At 36.7% G+C, this 21,587-nt stretch overlaps 1 protein-coding gene across 1 annotated transcript in view; it reads left to right on the top strand.

Annotated features, from left to right (window-relative positions):
- The window catches only part of GPR112 (G protein-coupled receptor 112), a gene marked incomplete at its 3' end in the record, with an annotated part of 124,478 nt that overhangs the window by 22,597 nt on the left and 80,294 nt on the right, over nucleotides 1-21,587 (top strand). Inside the window, 4 exon segments of the mRNA XM_008581332.1 lie at nucleotides 19,179-20,551; nucleotides 20,554-21,038; nucleotides 21,040-21,100; nucleotides 21,103-21,167. Of these exon segments, the coding sequence (XP_008579554.1) occupies nucleotides 19,179-20,551; nucleotides 20,554-21,038; nucleotides 21,040-21,100; nucleotides 21,103-21,167 (1,984 nt within the window).

The following is a 21,587-nucleotide window of genomic DNA, read 5'->3' as shown; positions in this document are numbered from 1 at the left end:
AGGAAAAATAAACAAATGGGACTATATCAAACTGAGAAGTTTCTGCACAGCAAAAGAAACAATTAACAGAGCTAAAAGACAGCCAACAGAGTGGGAGAAAATATTTGCAAAATACATATCTGACAAAGGACTAATATCCAGAATATATAAGGAACTCAAACAACTTTACAAGAAAAAAACAAGCAACCCAATCAAAAAATGGGCAAAAGAGCTAAGCAGGCATTTCTCTAAAGAAGATATACAAATGGCCAACAGTCATATGAAAAAATGCTCAACATCACTCAGCATCCGGGAAATGCAAATCAGGACCATGCTTTTAGTGTCAAGTCTAAGAACTCTTTGTTTAGCCCTAGATCTCAAAGATTTATTCCTATGTTTTTTTCTAAAACTTTCATAGTTTTATGTTTTACATTTAAGTCTATAATCCATTTTGATTTAATTTTTGCATAAGGTGTGAGGTTTAGGTTGAGGTTCTTTTTTTTTTTGGTCCGTGAATGCCCAACTGCTCCAGTACTAATTGTTGAAAAGATTTTCCTTCCTTTATTGAATTGCTTTTGTATCTTCATCAAAAATTATTTGAGCATATTTGTGTGGGTCTTTTCTGAGTTTTCTGTCTGTTCCATTCATCTTTGTGTCTGTCCCTCTGCCAATACCACGCTGTCTTGATTGCTCTAGCTATACAGCAAGCCTTAACATTGGGTAGAATAATTTCTTTTACCTTATTCTTCTTTTTAAAAATTGGTTTAGCTATTCTAGGGCTTGTATATTTCCTTTAAATTTTAGACTAAGCCTATCTGTTCTGCATAAAACCTGGCTAGAATTTTGATAGGAATTGTACTATACCTATATATCAGTTTGGGGAAAACTGACATCTTTATTACATTGAATCTTACAATTCATGAACTTGATATGTCTCTTCATTTTTTAAGGTTTTCTTTGATTTCTTTCATTAGCACTTTGTGATTTATGGCATACACATGTTTGGTAAGTGTATTCCTAAACATTTCACTATGGAGCAATTGTAAATAGCACTGTGTTTTTGATTTCAGTTTCTGCATTTTCATATTTAGGACATAGAAATGGAATTGATTTTTGTGTGTTAATTTGTATCCTGCAACCTTACTGAACTCATTTATAAGTTCTGGGAGATATTTTCTTGGCGATTCCTTGGGATTTTCTATATGGACAACCCGTAATCTGCAATGTATTTCATTTCTTTTTCTTGCCTTATTGAAGAGCCTCTAACTTCCAGCTACGTTGAATAAGAGTGGTGAGAGTGGACATTCTTGCCTTGTTCCCGATCTTAGCAGGAAAGCATTCAGTCTTTCACCATTACAGTTAACATTAGCTGTAGGTTTCATGATGATGCTGTTTATCAAGTTGCTATAAATCACCTGTATTCCTAACGTGCTGAGAGTTTTTTTATGAATGAATGTGGGTTTTTGTCTGCCTTTTCTGCATCAGTTGGTATGAGCATATGATTTTTCCCCTTTAGTTTGTTAATATGCTGGATTATGTTGATTGATTTTTGAATGTTTAACCAGCCTTGCATACCTGAAATAAGTCCCATTTGATTATGGTATATCATTTTTTATACATTGCTGTATTCCATTTGCTAATATTTTGTTGAGAATTTTTGCATTTAAGTTCAAAAAAGAGATTGATCTGTAGTTTTTTGTTTTTTTTTTTTTTGTACTATCTGTCTGATTTCAGTATCAAGGTAACATTGGCCTCATAAAATGCATTAGTAAGTGTTTGTCCTCTTTTCTGGAGGAGATTGTATAAAATTGGTGTTAATTCTTCTTTGGTAGTAAACTTCAGTGAAATCATCTGGACCTAGAGATTTCGTTTTTGAAAGCTTTTAAATTATTAGCTCAATTTCTCTAATGGTAATACAGCTGTTCAGATTGTCTACTTCATCCTGGTTGAGCTTTGGTAGTTTATGGTTTTTGAGGAATTGTCTATTTCTTCTAATTTGTTAAATTTGTGAATGTAAAGTTGTTCATAGTATTCCCTTATTATCTTGTTAATGGCTACGAAATTCGTAGTGCCATCCTCTGTTTCTTTCCTGGTATTGGTGATTTGTACCTTTTCCCTTTTTATCTTCATCAGTCTTGCCAGAGCTTTATCAATTTTATTGACTTTTTTAAAAAAAGAATTAGCTTTGCTCCATTGATTTTTCTCTCTTGTTTTCCTAAATTCAATTTCATTGAGTTCTTTCATGGTCTTTATTATTTCTTTTCTTCTGCCTGATTTGCATTTATCTTGCTCTTTTTTTTTTTTTTTCTAGATTCTTGAGGTGGGAGCTGAGATTATTGTTTTAAGACTTTTCCTTTTCTTCTAATGTACGCATTTATTGCTGTAAATTTCCCTCTCAGCATTGCTTTAGGTGCATTTCACGAATTTTGATATGTTGTATTTTATTTTCTTTTAACTCAATGTTTTAAAATATTTTCCTTGAGGTGTTTCCTTTGATTAATGGATTATGTAGTAAGTGTGTGGTTTAGAAATTTTCCTCTGGTCTTTCTGTAATTGATATCTAGATTGGTTCCATAATGGTCAGAGTAAATAATCTTATAAATTCTTTTAAATCTGTTCAAGTCTGTTTTATGGCCCAATATATGATCTATGTTGTTGAATGTTCCATGGATACTTAAAAAAACGTATTCTGCCACTGTTGGGTGGGGTGCTGTATAAATGTCAACTAAATCCTGTTGATAGTGTTGTTCAGAACTTCTATATATCTGCTTGTTTTCTGTTCAGTAGCTTTGACAGTTGCTGAGAGAGGGGTGTTGAAGTTCTCAACTATAATTATGGATTTATCTATGTCTCCTTTCAGCTCTGTCAGTATTGCTTCATGTATTTTGAGACTCTGTTTTTAGAGGTATGTATGCATTTAGAATCATTATGTCTTCCTGATGGATTGATCCTTTTTTCATTATGTAATATCCCTCCTTGACTCAAGTAATTTCCCTTGCTCTGTACACTACTTTATTGAATATCAATACAGCCACCTTTGCTTTTCTTAAACTTAGTTTCCATGGTATACCTTTTTCTATCCTTTTACATGCAACCTACCTATATCATTATATTTGAAGTGCATTTTTTGTAAACAACAACCTGGGGTTTACTTGCAGATATTTTAGAACCCCATCTTGATTTATTGATGGTGTTTTGAGTTTATCTCTTTGCATAGTTTTCTTAGTGGTTGTTCTTGGTATTACAATATAAAAATGTAACTTCCACAGTCTACTGGTATCAGCATTTTACCGCTTTGAGTGAAGCATTAAAACCTCACTTCCATTTTGGTCCCTTGACCTTCCTCTTGTTTTAATTTTAGTGTCTTAGTATCAGATGGTGTTACAATTTTTGTCTCAATCACCAAATAGGATTTATAAAACTCATGAGGAAAAGGATATTTTGTTGTCTGTACCCATATTTCCGCTCTTTCCATTGCTCCTTCTTTTGTCTTGATGCTCCAAGATTCCTTCTTTTTCCATCATTTCCTTTTTGTTTGAAGTGCTTCCTTTTTTGAGGGTAGGTCTGCTAGTGACTAAAACTAAATTCTTTTAGTTTTCCTTTATCTGAGAATGTTCTTATTTCCACTTCATTCCTGAAGGATAGCTTTGCTGGATATAGAATTCATGGTTAACAATTCTTTTATGTCAGTGGTGGGAAAATGTTATAACAGTTCCTTATGGCCTCTTTGGTTCCAGATAAAAAATCTACTGTCATCTGAATTGTTGTTCCCCTGTAAATAATGTGCTGTTTCTCTGGCTGTTTTAAAGATTTTTTGTTTGTCTTTTAGTTTTCACAAGTTTAATTATTAGGTGTATTTCCATGGATTTCTTTGGGTTTATCCTGCCTGGGGCTCATTAAGCTTCTTGAATCTGTAGATTTGAGTCTTTTGTCAATTTAGGAAGCTTTCAGCCCTTCTTTCCTTTTTTTTTTTTTTTTTTTTTTAATGAAAAACCTGTTTATTTATTTATTTTTTTTTTCAGTTTCAAATGAGCTGAGGGTTAAATTCTCGGTGTTTATATTCTAGCTAGAACTGGCTGAATTCTATAAGAAAAACAAAATCTTCAAGTGGCCTTGATTTTTAGTAACAAGCTCAGAATGTTCTATAAACAGTGTTTCTAAATAAGCTCTATAACCTGAAAGTGGCTCATCCTTGTTTTTTAAAAATTGAAACACAATTGGTTATACATATTGTGGGGTACAGAGTTGAATATCAATAACTGTGTACAATATGTGGTGATAAAATCAGGATACTTTGTATATTCATCATTACACAATGTAATGATTTTTTGTAATCCTTTACCAATTTTTCACTAACCTTCCCCCATCTCTTACTCACCTCAGTTAACCTCAGTGGATATGGGTGATATTTTTTAAAATTTTATTTATTTAATTTTATTTTATTTTAACTTCTCAATAAGCATTGTAGTTGATTTTCGTGTCCCTTTACCTGTTCCTCTTTCCCCCCCTCCCTATCTCCCATCCTACCCACACTGCATCATATCTGTTCACCTGTCTTAACAAGTTCAAGGAATTGTTGTGATTGTTGTGTCTTCTTCTCACCCCTTGTTTGTATATTTATTTTTAGCTCTCACAAATAAGTGAGAACATATGGTATTTCTCTTTCTGTGCCTGGCTTGTTTCACTTAATATAGTTTTCTTTAAGTCCATCCATGTTGTTGTGAATGGTAGTATTTCATTCTTTTTATAGCAGAGTAGAATTCCACAGTGTAGATAAACCACAGTTTCCTTATCCACTCAGCTGATGATGGATATTTTGGATGGTTCCAACTCTTGGCTATTGTAAATAGTGCTGCAATAAACATAGGAGTGCAGGTATCCCTTTGGCACAATAACTTCCATTCCTCTGGGTACATTTCCAGCAGTGGAATAGTTGGGTCATATGGTAGATCTATCTGTAATTGTTTGAGGTACTTGCATACCATTTTTCATAAAGACTGCACCATTTTGCAATCACATCAACAGTGTATGAGGGTTCCCTTTTCTCTGCAACCTTGTCAGCATTTATCATTCTCAATCTTTTGGATATTAGTCATCCTAACTGGAGAGGGTATATCAAAGTGGTTTAGATTTGCATTTCCCAAATGATGAGTGATGTTGAGCAGTTTTTCATGTTTCTGTTGGCAATTCATATATATTCCTTTGAGAAATGCCTATTCAGCTCCTATGCCCATTTTTTAATTGGGGTATTTATTTTTGCTGTAAAATTGTTTGAGTTCCTTGTATATTCAGTATATTAATCCTTTGTCAGATGTATATTTTTCAAATATTTTCTCCTACTCTGTTGGTTGCCTTTTCACTCTGTTAATTGTTTCTTTTGCTGTGCAGAAGCTTTTTGGTTTGATATAATCCCATTTGTTTATTTTTCATTTGGCTGCCTATGATTTTGGGGTCATATTCATGAAGTCTGTACCCAGTCCTACTTCCTGGAGCATTTCCCCTATGTCTTCTTTAAGGAGTTTTATTGTTTCAGGATGTATATTTAATTCTTTAATCCATTTTGAGTTGATTTTGGTATATAGTGAGAGGTAGGGGTCTAGTTTTATTCTCCTATATATAAATATCCAGTTTTCCCAGCACCATTTGCTGAAGAGGCAATCTCTTCCCCAGTGTGTAGATTTGGCTCCTTTGTCAAAGATCAGATGGTTGTAGGTGTGTGGGCTGATTTCTGGATTCTCTATTCTATTCCATTGATCCATGTGTCTGTTTTTATGCCAGTACCATGCTGTTTTGGTTATTATAGCTTTGTAGTATAGTTTAAAGTCAGGTAGTATTATACATCCAGCTTTATTTTTTTTTTTTTTTGCTCAGAATTGCTTTGGATATGCATGGTCTTTCATTATTCAATATAAATGCCTGGATAGTTTTTTCTATTTCAGAGAAAAATGTCATTGGAATTTTGATGGGAATTGCATTGAATCTGTAGATCACTTTGGGAAGTATGGACATTTTCACAACGTTAATTCTTCCAATCTAAGAGCTTAGGATATCTGTCCATCTTCTTGTGACCTCTTTAATTTCTCTCTACAGTGGTTTGTAGTTCTCTTTGAAGAGATTTTTCATATCCTTGGTTAACTTTATTCCTAAGTATTTTATTATTTTTTGGGGGGGGGCTACTGTAAATGGGCTAGCTTTCTTTATTTCTTTTTCTTGCATGTTCACTGGTGGAGTATAGAAATGCTACTCATTTTTGTGTGTTGACTTTGTATCCTGCAACTTTGCTGAAATCATTTATCAACTCCAAGAGTTTTTTTGTAGAGGCTTTAGGCTCTTTGATATATAGGATCTTATCAACCACAAACAGGGACAGTTTGACTTCATCTTTTCCAATCTGGATGTCCTTTATTTCCTTCTCTTCTCTGATTGCTCTGGCTAGTACTTCCATACTATGTTGAATAGGAGTGGTGAGAGTGGGCATCCTTGTCTGGTTCCTGTTCTTAAGGGAAAAAAGGGCTTTTCCCTGTTCAGGATGATATTGGCAGTGGGCTTATCATATATAGCTTTCATTGTGTTGAAATATTTTCCATCTATACCAAACTTGTAGAGAGCATTTATAATGAACGAGTGTTGAATTTTGTCAAATGCTTTTTCATTGTCTGTAGAGATGATCATATGGTATTTGTCTTTGCTTTTATTCATGTGGTTTATCACATTTATTGATTTGCATATGTTGAACCAACCTTCCATCCCTGGGATGAATCCCACTTGATCATGGTGTATAATTATGTGTATGTGTTGCTGTATTCTGTTAGCTAGTAATTGATCGAGGATTTTTGCGTCTATATTCTTCAAGGATATTGGCCTGTAGTTTTCTACTTTTGATGTATCTTTGGTTTTGGTCTCTGGGTGATGTTTGCCCATGGAATGAGTTTGGGAGAATGGCCTCTGTTTCAACCTTTTGGAATAGTTTGTAGAGAATTGGTATCAATTCCTCTTTGAAGGTTTGGTAGATCTCTGCAGTGAACCCATGTAGTCCTTGGCTTTTTTTTGTTGGGAGCCTTCTGATAATAGCTTCAATCTCTTTTATTGTTATTGGTCTGTTCACATTTTCTATATCTTCTTTGCTTAGTTTTGGTAGTTTGAATATGTCCAGAAATTTATCCATTTCCTCCAGATTTTCAAATTTGTTCGCATATAGTTGTTTATAGTAGTCCCTAATGATTCCTTGTATTTCTAAAGTATAGGTTGTAATATCACCTTTTTCATTTCTAATTTTTATTTGGGTCTTCTCTCTTCTTGTTTTAGCTCGCCTTGCTAAAGGTTTGTCAATTTTATCTTTTCAAAAAACCAACTTCTTGTTTCATTGATCTTTTGTGTCATTTTTTTGGTTTCTATTTTATTTAATTCTGCTCTGATCTTAATTATTTCTTTCCATCTACTAACTTTAGGTTTGGATTGTTCTTGTTTTTCTAGGTCTCTAAGGTGAAGTGTTAGGTTGTTTCTTTGCCATCTTTCCATTCTTCTGAAGTAAGCATTTAATGAAATAAATTTTCCCCTCAGTATTGCTTTTGCAGTATCCCACAGGTTTTGGTATGATGTATCATTATTTTCATTAGTTTCAATACATTTTTTGATTTCCTGTTTAATATCTTCTTGGGCCCATATGTCACTAAGTAGAATGTTTTTTATTTTCCATGTGTTTATATAGTTCCCAGAGTGTCATTACTTATTGATTTCTACATATAATCCATTGTGATCTGAAAAAATACATGGAATAATTCCAATTTTTTTGAATTTTTAGAGACTTGATTTGTGACCCAACATGTGGTCTATCCTGGAGAATGTTCCATGTGCTGATGAAAAAAATGAATATTCTGAGGTTGTTGGATGGAATGTTCTGTAGGTATCTGCCAATTCCAATTGGTCTAAAGTGTTGTTTAGATCTTATGTTTCTCTATTGATTTTTTGCCTAGATGATCTGTCCAATATTGAGAGTGGGGTTTTCAGGTCCCCTGCTATTATGGTGTTAGTGTCTATCTCATTCTTTAGATCTAATAGTGTTTGCTTTATAAATCTGTCTGTTCCAACTTTTGGTGCATTTATATTTATAGTGTTATGTCTTCTTGATGGATAGATCCTTTTATCATTACATAGTGGCCTTCTTTATCTCTTTTTATGGTTTGTGTTTAAAGTCTATTTTATCTGATATAAGAATAGCTACTCCAGCTCATTTTTCTTTTCTATTTGCGTGGTATATTTTTTCTATCCTTTCACCCTTAGTCTGTCTGTGTCCTTACAGGTGAGGTGAGTCTCTTGAAGGCACCATATTTTTGGGTCCACCTTTTTATTCCAGTTTGTCGATCTGTGTCTTTTGAGTGGGGAATTTAATCCTTTTACATTTAGTCTTATTATCGAAAGGTGTTGATTTACTCCTAGCATTTTATTGATTTTTGTTTAGTTGTTTTAAGTATCTTTTGTTCCTTTCTTTCTGATTTTCTGTTTGTCTTCTGTGTTTGTTAGTTTCTTGGGTATTCTTGGGGTGGTAGATAAGCTATTTTATCTCTTTATTGTTAGCATTTTTGTTTTACTGGTAGGTTTTGTTCTTTCTTCGGTATTCATGTCAGTGATGGCTGTTTTTCAGGTATCAAACCTAGTACTCCCTTGAGAATTTCTTGTAAGGCTGGTAATGTGGTAGTGAACTCCCTCAGTTTTTGTTTGTCTGAGAAACATACTCTTTGTCCTTCATTTCAGAAGGATATCCTCACTGGGTAAAGTCTTCTTGGCTGGCAGTTTTTGTTTTTTAGTGATTTGAATGTATCATCCCATTCTCTTCTGGCTTTTAGGGTTTCTGATGAAAAGTCTGATGCTAGTCTGATTGAGACTCCCTTATAGGTGACTTGCTGCTTCTTTCCTGCAGCTTTTCAGATTCTCTCTTTGTCTTTGAGTTTTGCCAGTTGGACTGTAACATGTCTTGGAGAGGATCTTTTTGAGTTGAATATGTTTGGGGATCTTTGTGCCTCCTGAATCTGAAGATCTGTGACTTTCCCTATATCTGGGAAGTTTTCTGCTATTATTTCATTGAATATGTTTTCAATGCCACTTCCTTTTTTCCTCCCTTTCTGGGGTACTCGTGATCCAGATATTTGAGTGCTTAAGGTTATCTGTTATCTCTCTTAGATTTTCTTCAATTTTTTAAACTCTTTCTTTATTCTGGTCTGCCTGTGTTAATTCAAACAGCATGTCTTCAAGGTCAGAAATTCTGTCTTCTCCTTGTTCTAATCTGCTGGGTAGACTCTCTGTTTTTGTTTTATTTCATTGAATTAATCCTTCAGCTCCACAAACTCTACTACATTCTTTTTCAGGGCATTGATTTTTGGGGGCATTTCTTCTTTCAGGTCTTGTATATTTTTTCTCATTTCATTGTGCTGTCTAACTGAGTTTTCTTGTATCTCATTTAGTTTCCTTAGAATTGTTCCTCAAAATTCTGTCAGTCATTTCAAGGACTTCCTGTTCTATAAGATCTAGAGATTCAGAGTTATTATTTTCCTTTGTTGGTGATGTACTTTCTTGATTTTTCTTATTTCTGGTATCTTTCCTTTGGTGTTTAGTCATTGTGGTAGGGAGTATCACAGTCCACTCATTCTACCCTGATGTCTGGCCTGGATCCTGAAGGGACTGCCAATTCTGGGCAGCAGGGACTAGCCTGGGCTGGAATCCTATGGCACTTGCCTGTTCTGGCAGGGCTGTCTTGGTGCATGTGCGTCCGGTGGCTCTCAGCCCTCTCTGGGCAGCAGAGACTGGCTTGGTGCCTGCCTGTTCTGGCATGGCTGAGTTGGGGTGTGTGGTCCCGGCAGCTCTCAGGCCTCTCTGGGTGGTGGGTACTCACCTGGGCTCGGGGTCTCACTGTGCCTGTCTGTTCCAGTGTGGCTGACTTGCATAGTATGGGCCCAGTGGCTTTCAGGACTCTCTAGGTGGTGGGGACTGCCCTGGGCTGGAGGTCCCACAGCTCCTGCCTGTTCCAGCATGGCTGACTCGGGGTGTGTCAGCCCTTATTTTCTTAAATAAACTTCCAGCCTTTTGTCTTTCTCCTCTCCTTCTATAACTCTGATGAAATAAATGTCGGATATTTTGTTATCGTTTCACAGGCTCTTGAGGCTGCTCATTTTTCTTTTCAGTCTACTTTTTCTCTGTTGGTTAGATTGGGTGAATTCTATTGTTTTCTCCTGAAGTTTACTGATTGTATCTTTTGTCATCTCCACTCTACTATTGACCCAATCTTGGAGGTTTTTAAATTTTATGTTACTATATTTTTCATTTCTATAATTTCCATTTGGTTACTTTTTATAACTTTTATTTTTCATTTCAAGAGAATTTGTGATTGCTAATAGAATTATTTTTATGATGACTGCTTTAAAATTCTTGTCACATAATTCCAGTATCTGATTGATCTTGGTTTTATATTCACTTGATTGCCTTTTCTCATTCAAATTGTAATTTTGTTAGTTCTTGGTATGACAGCTGATTTTGAATATTATGTCCTAGACATTTTATCAATTTTGTTAGGAGACTCTGGGTCTTATTTAAATCTTTTATTTTAGCAGGCGTTCATCCTATTTAGGTTTACAACACAGGTCTTGTCCCACCTTTGTGGACTGTGCTTCCAAATACAGCTTAATTTTTAGACTCTTCATAGTGTTATTTTTTTTTTACTTGGTTTATCTGGTGCCTTTAGGACTCTGACCTGTCCTTGCTGGTGCTGCCTGGGTGGTGGCCAGAAGGGGTCTCTCCAGGCAAAACCTCCAGTTGCCCCTACTGATGCTCCCCGTCTCAGCTTCCTCTGTATCTCTGGGAAGGAAAGGAGAGTCTTGGGTGAGGCTTCCTGGACTGGGACACTTACTGCTAATAAGGTCCTTTTTTCTTGTCTCTGGGTGAAGGAGAAGAATCTAAGGACTGCAGTGACAAAGTGGCTTCCTGGACCAGACCACTTCCTGTTACTGGCTTCCTTTTCTTTCCTATGCCTGCCTACCTGCCTTGGTGTTTCTGGGTGGGTGAGAAGACTCTTGGGCCAGCAGGAACAAATAGTCTTCCCAGACCAGGTTCTATTCAGCTGGTGACTTTTGGTGGGGAGGACAAACTCAGGCTTGGCAAGGAAGGAGAGTTCTTTCTTCCCTGGCTGCTTATCACTAGCAGGGCTCCCAGTCAGTCACCATTGTTGCTGTTGTCAGAATTGTCTGATGTTTTCTGAGGGACTCCCATTTGATCCAGAAAGGGGATGAGCCTAATAGGACTGCCTGCTCTCGCTAGGTTGGGGATTGGGAAAGATGGGGGCCTGGATTGCCTTTCACTATGTCATTCCTCTACTCCTGGGGTCCCAGACCAGATTGCTTTCTTCTTATCACCTTTCATAGTTCTCCTTTGGTTGTCTCTTACACCATTTTCAGGATTTATGGTTATATTTAGTAGAGAGCAGCAAGGAAAATTGAATCTATGCCGTGTTGTTCTGTTGGTCTACATTTCCTTTTAATGCCAGTTCTTGTGTGTGTGTGTGTGTGTGTGTGTGTCCGCACGTGCACACACATGCATGTAGGGTGCAGCAAAATGACAGAATTAATACGGCTGGCACTGTAGTTATCTCACTTATATTTTCTTTTCTGAGCAGGACAGGCATTAAATTTGATGGAAATAAGTGTACCGTTTAGAAACCAAAAGTAAAAGAAAAAGAAAAAATTTCCCACCACATATGGAAAAAAGAGAAAGATTGATGCAACAGAAGTACAGTGAATCTCACTCATTAGAAATGTAGATTAATATAAAAAAGGTACCAATAAACAAATTAAGTTATCAAAGAAGTCTATATTCACTATCAGCCTACATTACACAATAATGGTCTTGAACATGTTTCCTTTTTTGTTTGTTTGTTTTTTGAATTCCTCATATACTTTTTTAATTTAAAATTTTTATTTATTATTAGCATATTCGTTCTTACAAATCATGATATTTCTTTATGCTTTTTACTCTACCTATCGCTTCTCAAACCCCCTTCCCCCTCCCCCCATCACTAGCATCTTAGATTTGTTCTCTCCTTCTGAAAGTTCAACTTCTTGTTGCAGTCTTTTCTTTCTTTCTTTCCTTCATTCCTTCCTTGTTCTCTCCTTCCTTCCCCCTCTCCATTCCTCCCTCCCTTCCTTCCTAGCAGCCACTTATGAGTGAGCACATGTGATATTTACCCCTCTGTGCTTTTCTTATTTCACTCAACATAAGTTTCTCCAGGTTCATCCATGTTGTTGCAAATGGGAGAATTTCATTCTTTTTTTTTATGGCAGAGTAGTATTCCATGGTGTATATATACCACAGTTTCCTTATCCAATCATCCATTGATGGACATTTCTAACCCATTCTAATTAATTGCTAGACTTAGGGTTTGAAAGAATCTTTAATTCCTATGGATTCTGGTTCTAGAAAATTATTGATGTTGATTGGATTGTCTCTATCTGGGATATGAATGGTTTTTCAAGGCAGATATTATTTCATGAAATGTCTGTAATTTGGGATCCCCATTGGGTTTTGATTCCTGGGCTAGCAAGGTCTCCTTGATGTTTTAGTTTAGCATTGTGAGGCTCTCCTCCAATGTTTATATTTTACTATTTGGGGTGATTGCTGGTTCTTCCACTATTCAGCACTTAAAGAACTTTGCTTTTAGTATCTAAGTTTGTTTCTTCTTGATTCTTTTAGGTAGAGTCTCTTCATTTCTTTTTCCATGACTGGGGTAGTTTCATTTATGATTGGGGCATGCATTTATAGGTGCTAGAAAATTAATGCATGGCCACATACTGTCTTGTTTCTTGTCTACATATTACATTTGTTTAAATCTCATCTTCTCAACACTGAACCTCTCTGAGCCTCATCTCTAAATAAAAGGATTGAATACAGTCTTTAAGACTGTTTCTAAAATTCTGTGCTTTTAATGAAAGAAGATTTTATTAATAAATATTTTAGAGGAAAATTTTGATACGGTAATTTCTCAGGAAAAAAGCCTTGCATTTTAAAGATTCAATGAGAGGTTTGCTAAAATAAACAAACCAAGGCTTCAAATTAAAATGGAGCAACTCAAGATGAATTATTTCTGAAGAGATCTCTGGTACTCAATATGCCACCTGCTTGGCAATTTTGCTCAACTCATTTGTTTTAATTTTTTAAAGTCTTATGTTTCTTTTTGAGATTCTTATTGAAAGTGTTAATAACAATTGCTACACCTATGGGTCAGCCCTCTCTGATAAAATTATCATGCCTAACTCCCATCCCCTGTTATTTAAAAGAGGTTCCCATGACTAGTTTTGGGTTACTCTACTAGTGCACTTTGAATGCTGCATCAAAGAAGATAGCTTAGGCTTTTGTGGTATTTAGTATTTCATTGCTTTCCTAAAACGTGAATGCAGCTCAATCATTAATCTTTTGTAAAGGAGTGGGAATTGTGAACTCTTCCCTCAAGAATTAGTGCATTCACAGAAAGTGATTCAGGCTCTGGGATGCTACACTCCTCAGATGTTCTAGAAGTGACACCGTAACAGAGGTTTGCTAGCCAATTGGGTGGGATTAACCCGTCTGCAAAAATGAAAACTAAGATCCTGACAATTCTTCTTTTAATTGTAGTTATGGACAAATTTGAAAGCAGAAGGCTTGAAATAAATATTGTGCTGCTGAAATATACCATTTTCTTGGTAAGGCCTAACAGAATGTGAATCTCTGATTAATTGAAACAATGTCATAAAATTAAGTGAAAAAATACTTCTTATATTACTTTGACTTTTCCCCTTATAGATATATGTACTTTTATTAACTCATCTATACAGACAATTGCAGGCTTCTGACTGTCACTCATTCTGTTTGCTAATGACCACAGAATCCTAAAGAACATCCTACACATGCCTAAGAATTTCTGGATATGCAAATTAAAAGTAATTTTAATGTTCAGTGAAATAATTTAGTAGATTGTCTACCACCATAATTATTCCTACATTGTAGGTAATATGCTTCTCAGGTGGATAAATTCAAAATGCTGGTTTCCCTAATGTAAATGTGCATGATTTCATTTTGGTTGATTTAAATTGGAGAAAGATTATGAGTCAGCTTTGAATTTTGCTATTTACCATTTTCACTCAGATGTTCCACCCTTAACCCCAAATTCTAATTTTCCAAATCTGAATTGGTTAGTTTTTTTCTGAGTGAAGCTGTCTTCCCAATTTTTCTATTTCTGTGAATATCAGCACTATTCTCTGAGTTGTCCAAAAGCAAAATTTGAGTTCTTTGAGATTTCTCTGTCTTCTTTTCTTTTAAACCTTTTCATTACCATATCCTATCAATTCTTCCTTTCCAATAGCTATAGTGTTAGGGATCTTCCCATTGCTCTCACCTAATTCCAAGCCCTCATCATCTCCACTCATTCAGTTAGCCTACTATAAATAGGTACTGAACATCTGCCATGTGCCAGGCACTGTGCTAGGCACTGAGGATACAATGGTGAGCAAAAGATGAGGTTCCCGCAAATATGATCTAGTGAGAAAGACAGACATTAATAAGCACATACAAACAAGTGTAAAACTGCAACTGTGACAAGTACTCTTGTCACAGAAGAGATATGAGGTGTCATAAGAGCCTAGAATAAATTGGTTTGAGCCACTCATGGAGGTCAAGGAAGGTAGGCTTCCCTGAGGAAGTGATGTATGAGCCAAGACCTGAAGGATGAGGGGGAGTTAACCAGATAAAGAAGGGTGGGAAGAACATTCTGTGTAGAGGTTACAGCACATGCAATGGTCTTGTGGTCAGAAAGAGAATGCCAAGTATTGGAGGACTAAAAAGAGGCTGTGGACCGAAGCCCAGAAAACAAGGGGGGGGGGTTAGCACAAATTGAGACTGGAGAGGTAGGTAGAGACCAAAGTATGCACAGTTAAGAAAATTTTTGTTTTTATCCTATGAACAATAGTAAGCCACTAAAGCGAACTGAGCATGTGAATGTGTGTGTGTGTGGCATGATCATATTCGCATTTCAAAAAGATCATTCTGGTTGCATTATGGTACAGATTGTAGGGGGCCCAAGAGCAGTGGCAGAGAGTTCAGTTGGGAGGCTACTGCAGTAGTCCAAGTGACAAATAATTGTGGCTTGGTTGGGGTGGTACATGATGGAGATGGAGAGAAACTGATGGAGTCAAGAGATATTTAGGAGATAAGATCCATAGGATAAGATCATGGGTTTGCTATGGAAGGTGAGAGAGACAATGAAGGAGATGGGGGAGAGGGTTTGGCTTGCATAATTGAACGTAAGGTGGTGCCATTCAGTGAGGGAATACCAAAAGAAGACTCAGTTTGAAGAAAAGATACATGAGTTCAAGTTGGGGCATGTTGAGTTTGAGTTGTTAATGAGATATCCAAGAGATAATGTCAAGTAAGCAATTGCTTATATAACTGTGGAGCTCGGGATAGAGATCTGGTATAGAGATAATAACTTTGAGATTCATCTGTGTATAGGTGTAAATGGAAATTCTAGGTGTGGAGAAACTATAGAGTAAGAAGAGAATAGGTGCTGCATCAAAGCCTTGGCTAGGTGAAATAAGATGAATCTGTAAAAGAGTGGCCAGAGAAGAAGGAGAAAACCCAAAAGTGTTGGGTGATGGAAGCCAGTGAAAAGAGTATTTTTAATTTATTACTACTACTAAAGAAAACTTGTAGGCTTCCAGAAGGCAGTCTCAAGATATTAAAATGTTTGACACCAACAAATTGCTCAAGATTACACAGAGATACACAAGAGGCTACACATAAGAAACATGATTCAATGACGTTTGTGACAAATGAAAGTTTACGGTTCATTAAAATAAAAAAAGAAAAGTGTTTCAAGAAGGGAGTAATGAACACTGTCAAAAGTTATTGAAAGGTCAAATGCTACGAGGACTGAAGAAATACTCATTATATTTGTCTATGCGGTGACGACTGGTGGCCATTAGTGAGTGCCGTTCAGTTAAATGATGATGGAAGAAGCCAGATTAGTGTGGGCTAAAGAATGAGGGGAAAGGGGGAAGACAGCCAGTATAGATAAACTTCCTTATAAAAAGTTTGGAAGTGATGGGGAGGAGAAGAATAGGGCAGAGTCTGCAGAGGCATATGGGGTTTTATTTTATTATTTTTAGTGCACGAACTGGAACATGTCTTAAATAAGAAAGAAAAGGCTCGTCAGGGAAAGGAGGTGATAACTGATATATAAGGTGTCGGAGACAGAGGTGGCACAATCTAAAGCACAGTTGAGTTTTGACCAATAATTTCAATTATTTTTTCTGTTGAAGTAAGAGGTATGGTTATCTATAAATATGTGAGAGTGTAGTTTGAGAGTGGGGGAAGGTTTTTGTGGAGAGTGGGAGCATAAATTGACCAGAGAAAAGTAGTAGGACAGATGGGCAGTGTGAAGGGCTCATTTGAGGTTGGTGATTATGAATTTATGGAAATACTAATTTAGCCTCTTGTATGAATGTATCCAGCAGTGCTTGACTGCTCAAGTATAGTAACGGAGGAGATGTACAGTTGGGTTGGCCAGAGTTGGTGGAAAGGGAGTAGGGAGGAGGAGGACTCTACCAGCCTCCTAAAGAGTCTCTTTGCCTTCGCTTTCCTCCCATTCCTACCCATCCTGTACAATGCCATGAAATTCATTTTCCTTAAAGCCTGCTTTTTATCAACTCACTTCCTCTGCTCAAAAATCTGCACTCTTCCAAATGGTGTAGGGGTTTAGAGCACAAATGATAGATCTTAGTTTGAATCTCAAATATGAACTTGAGCAATTTATGTAATTTCTGACACTCTACTTCTTCAGCTCTAAAATGGGGATAATTGTAATGTTTGCTGTGTAAGGTTGTTAGGTGGATTAAATGAGATAGCGTATAGCACAGTGCTTGGCTTGTAGTAAGTGCTCAACACATAGAAGCTACTGTATTATCTTCTCTTCTGTCTCCCCCTCCCCCTCCCAGTCCCATCCCTAGTCTGATGTTCTTTCTCACCACCATCCAGTACACTTCCTCCCACTCCCAGTTAGACTGATCTTTTACTGCCTCCATATTCATTGCCGTGTGCCTCTTTGCCTTCTCTACCCAAACCCCATCATTTCTCAAGGGCTTGCATCTTCTAAGCGAAAGCTTTCTTGTTAGCTTGAAGCCAGCGTTGATCACTCACTGCATTGAACTCCCATTGCACTTTAGAGACATTTGGAACCTGATTATATTCCATTGTTTACTTCATTATAATCTATTAGTATTTCACTGTGTAATTTTATTTTTTTTAAAGTATTATTTTTTTGCGTGTGTTTAAAAATGTTTCAGTAATGTAAGGCTTTTCCAGTAAGAGTGTGAACTTTTTGAGAGAAAGAATCATGTCATCAACTCTATGCATTTCTCACAGGACTTAGAATAGTATTCAGAATACTTGTTAAATTTAATTAAATCGAGGCATAAGCTTGGCTCCAGTGGTCTTTGAGCAGGGTACGTAATTCTACAGGGTACACGGATAACACAGTAGAGTGCAGAAAGAAAATATTGTAACTTCTATTCATATTTATTTTTATCACATTCTTTTGACATTTCTATTTTTGTGCATGTTTATAATGTACATAATACAAATTCATAATATATACACATGTATACATCATTGATAAATATATATGCATAAGTGGTGCATATTCAAGAAATTTTCCTCTGGGGGTTCTGGATAAAAATACTTTCAGTCTATAGTGTTTAAATGAGTGATAGAAATTTTTTTTAATTTTTATTTTTCTTTTCATTTATCAGTGTACAATGTAGTTGATTTTCATGTCCCTTTACCAATTCCTCTCTCCCCCTCCTTCTCCCCCTCCCCCCCCAACATCATATCTGTTCACTTGTCTTAAAAAATTCAAGGAATTGTTGTGATTATTATTGTCTTCTTTCCAGCCGCCCCTCCCACCATTTGCTTGTATATTTATTGATTGATTGATTTTTAGCTCCCACAAATAATTGAGAACATATGGTATTTCCCTTTCTGTGCCTGACTTATTTCACTTAATATAATTTTTTCTAAGTCCATCCATGTTGCTGCAAATGGTAGTTTTTCATTCTTTTTTATAGCAGAGAAGTGTTCCATTATGTAGATATACCATATTTTCCTTATCCACTCATCTGATGATGGACATTTGGGCTGGTTCCAACTCTTGGCTATTGTAAATAGTGCTGCAACAGACATGGGAGTACAGGTATCCCTTTGACATGATGATTTCCATTCCTCTGGGTATATTGCCAGCAGTGGAATAGCTGGGTCATTTGGTAGATCATCTGAAATTGTTTGAGGAACCAATGCAAATCAAAACCACTTTGAGATACCCTTTCACTCCAGTTAGGATGGCTAGTATCCAAAAGATTGAGAATGATAAATGCTGACGAGGTTGCAGAGAAAAAGGAACTCTCATACACTCTTGGTAGGACTGCAAAATGGTGCAGCCTTTATGAAGTGATAGAAATTTGATCAAGTCAAGGCCAAGTTAACTATTTTTTGAGCACTTACTGTGTGCCAGGTGCTATAATAAGTGTTTACACACATTAACTCACTTAAGTCTCACAACAGTTTTATGAGGTAGGTGTTTTAATAATCTTCACATTACAGAGGAGGAAACTGAAACACAGAGAGGTTAAGTAACTAGTTCAAGGTTACATCAGTAGTAAGTGATACAGACAGGATTCAAAACTACATTTATTTGAATCCAAAACTGATCCTCTTTTTTGGAAGATTTTTAACTACATAATTCGATTTCTTTAATGAGTATAGGACTATTCAAATTATCCATTTCTTTTTGAGTAAGCTTTATAGCTGTGTCTTTCAAGAAATTGGTCCCTTTTCCAAAGCTAATCCTCTCAATCAGTGCACTATTCTAGCATGCATCCCTCTTTTAGGAATACCTATATCCTTATGGAGATACTATGGAATATATGTCCTCCTACTAGCTACTTAAGTAGGCTGTTATGAGAACCATAGAGAGATTTTAGAAAGTGGAAATTCATCTTAAGAAAAACCAAGTAATCAAGTGATTATCTTATTTATCTTAAACAGTGAAAGGAGATTATAGCACTCTTTCTTAAAGAATTCTCTCTGATTTCTAAAGCTGCATCCAAAGTAACACATGCTTTCTGATTTTTCAGTTGTTTCAGAAAATATGACAATTCAAGAAACAAGTACAGCTCTTTCACAACAAATAGATTTGACAACTCCATCACAAATTACTGGACTAAAAACACAAAAGACTTCACATTCCTCTACAGTGATATCTAAAGGCATGCCTGTATTCGCAACTGATTACACAACCATATCATGTTCCAATGCAACATCTCCACCTCTGGAAACAACTACCACATCAAATTCTTTTAAGACATCCATAGCTGAGACAGCTACATTTGCAGCAGACATTTTATCTACTTCAGCAGCCACCGTTCTGCTTACCCAGTGTATACCCATAGGCACTACTACCATTTCCATGAAAATAACTAAATTCCCATCTTCAGAAAGCACAAGGATAACGAAAATGGCTGAAGACATGGCTACTAAGACCTTTCATCCAACTACAGCTACTAATTTCTTATCTGCATCTGGTTCAATTGTATCCAAAACTTCAGCAATTGAATCTCAGTCGGTTGTGATGAAGACATCTCTATTCTCAACTGTTAAGTTAACATCCATGTCTACAACATCTTGGTCTAAAGACAAATCCACAGATATTGGGACACTCCCTGTCTCCACAGCTGGCCGGGAGTTTCTTGCATCTACAGCTGCTGGGACTGTACCTTGGTCCACAATGGAAAAAACATCAGCTACAACTAGCCATGCTGGGACTACATTGGCATTCCCACCCAAGTCTGTGCTCATCTCTACAGCTGCTCCAGTGGATTCTGTATTTCCTAGAAATCAGATGGCATCTACATTGGCAAAAACTGATACAGAAATAGCATGTACAGTTCATTCAGTGACGCTCCCAACTAGGCCTATTGAGATCATGCCTGCCCTAAGAACAGCTGAAACAGAATTGACATCTACAAATTTTCAGGGTGTCTCTTCACCCAGAGTGGAGGATGCCATAACTACCTCCAGGCCAAAAGGGACCTCTTCCATGGCACTTTTTTTCATAAGAACATCTCCACTCCCTGGAACTCAGAGTGTACAGACAGTTGTTGATGCTGAGACTGCACATACAGCCTTAAGTCCTGGAATTACATTTGCACCTACAGTGGCTGAAACTATACTCTCCCCCACAATCACACAACCAGTATACACCCAGAATACACACCCAGCTGATGAACACATGCTTACTTTGATTTCCACTAGGTCAGGTCCCATATCTATAACTGATGAAGCTGCCCATCTATTATCCACCAATGAGACCACTTGGACTTCCAGGCCACACCAGACCCTGCTGACATCTATGAATACAACCACCACACTTACATTTGTGTCCAATGAAAATGTCATGTCAATATTCCATGGGAATACTACTAATACATCCACAACTACTAATATTATCATCCACCAGAAGCATCCACAAGGAGTGAGGCTACCACTACTGCTGATGCTACTACAGCCAGATATACAACAACTCTATCCAAATTGACATCTCCATGGTTTGCTAATTTCTCCACAGTTTCTGGAACCACATCTGTAGCCAGTATGCCTGAGTATAAACTTATCACCTCAATGCTAAAAACCACCCCTATGTCCACAGTAGCCACAAATAAACTTCCTTCAACACCAAGGGAGACAATTGTTCCACCAGTAAATATAATATCTACCATTGCTGACTTTAAACCAAATTTTCCTACTGAGACCACTCAAGCAGAATCAAATGGTACAACTGCATTTGGAGATACAACAGCTCCTGTACCAAAGTCTGCAACAACACAAAGATTTAATGCTACTGGGACAGGAAAGGAAACAACTTCCCATTATCTTAAGGGAAAATCAACTATAGCAGAGGTAGCTGAGGTTTCTTCATTTTCAACAATGCTGGAAGTATGATGAATCAGCACAAATGGCGACAGCTTCTGCCACTATTTCCCCTTTCCCTAATATAGAAAAAAGTTGACTACCCCTTTGGATAATAAATCTTCAACTACTGAGGTGAGAGGAAGTTGGCTTTCAACAAAATTGGTGAAATGCTCTTGGATTGGAAGAATCAACATAGTGAAAATGGCCATACTACCCAAAGTGATATACAAATTCAATGCAATCCCCATCAAAATTCCAATGACATTTCTCTCAGAAATGGAAAGAACTATACAAACATTTATTTGGAATAACAAAAGACCATGAATAGCCAAAGCAATGCTGAGCAAAAAAAATACAGCTGGAGGCATAACACTACCTGACTTTAAACTATACTACAAAGCTATAATAACCAAAACAGCATGGTACTGGTATAAAAACAGAGACACTGATCAATGGAATAGAAAAGTGCACCCAGAAATCAACCCACACACTTACTGCCATTTGATCTTCTACAAGGGCTCCAAGCCTATACAATGGGGTCGGGACTGCCTCTTCAGCAAAGGGTGCTGGGATGC

This window comes from Galeopterus variegatus, unplaced genomic scaffold (assembly GCF_000696425.1).
Source record: "Galeopterus variegatus unplaced genomic scaffold, G_variegatus-3.0.2 Scaffold2329, whole genome shotgun sequence".
NCBI lineage: Eukaryota > Metazoa > Chordata > Mammalia > Dermoptera > Cynocephalidae > Galeopterus > Galeopterus variegatus.
This window is presented reverse-complemented; position numbering and strand designations above follow the sequence as displayed.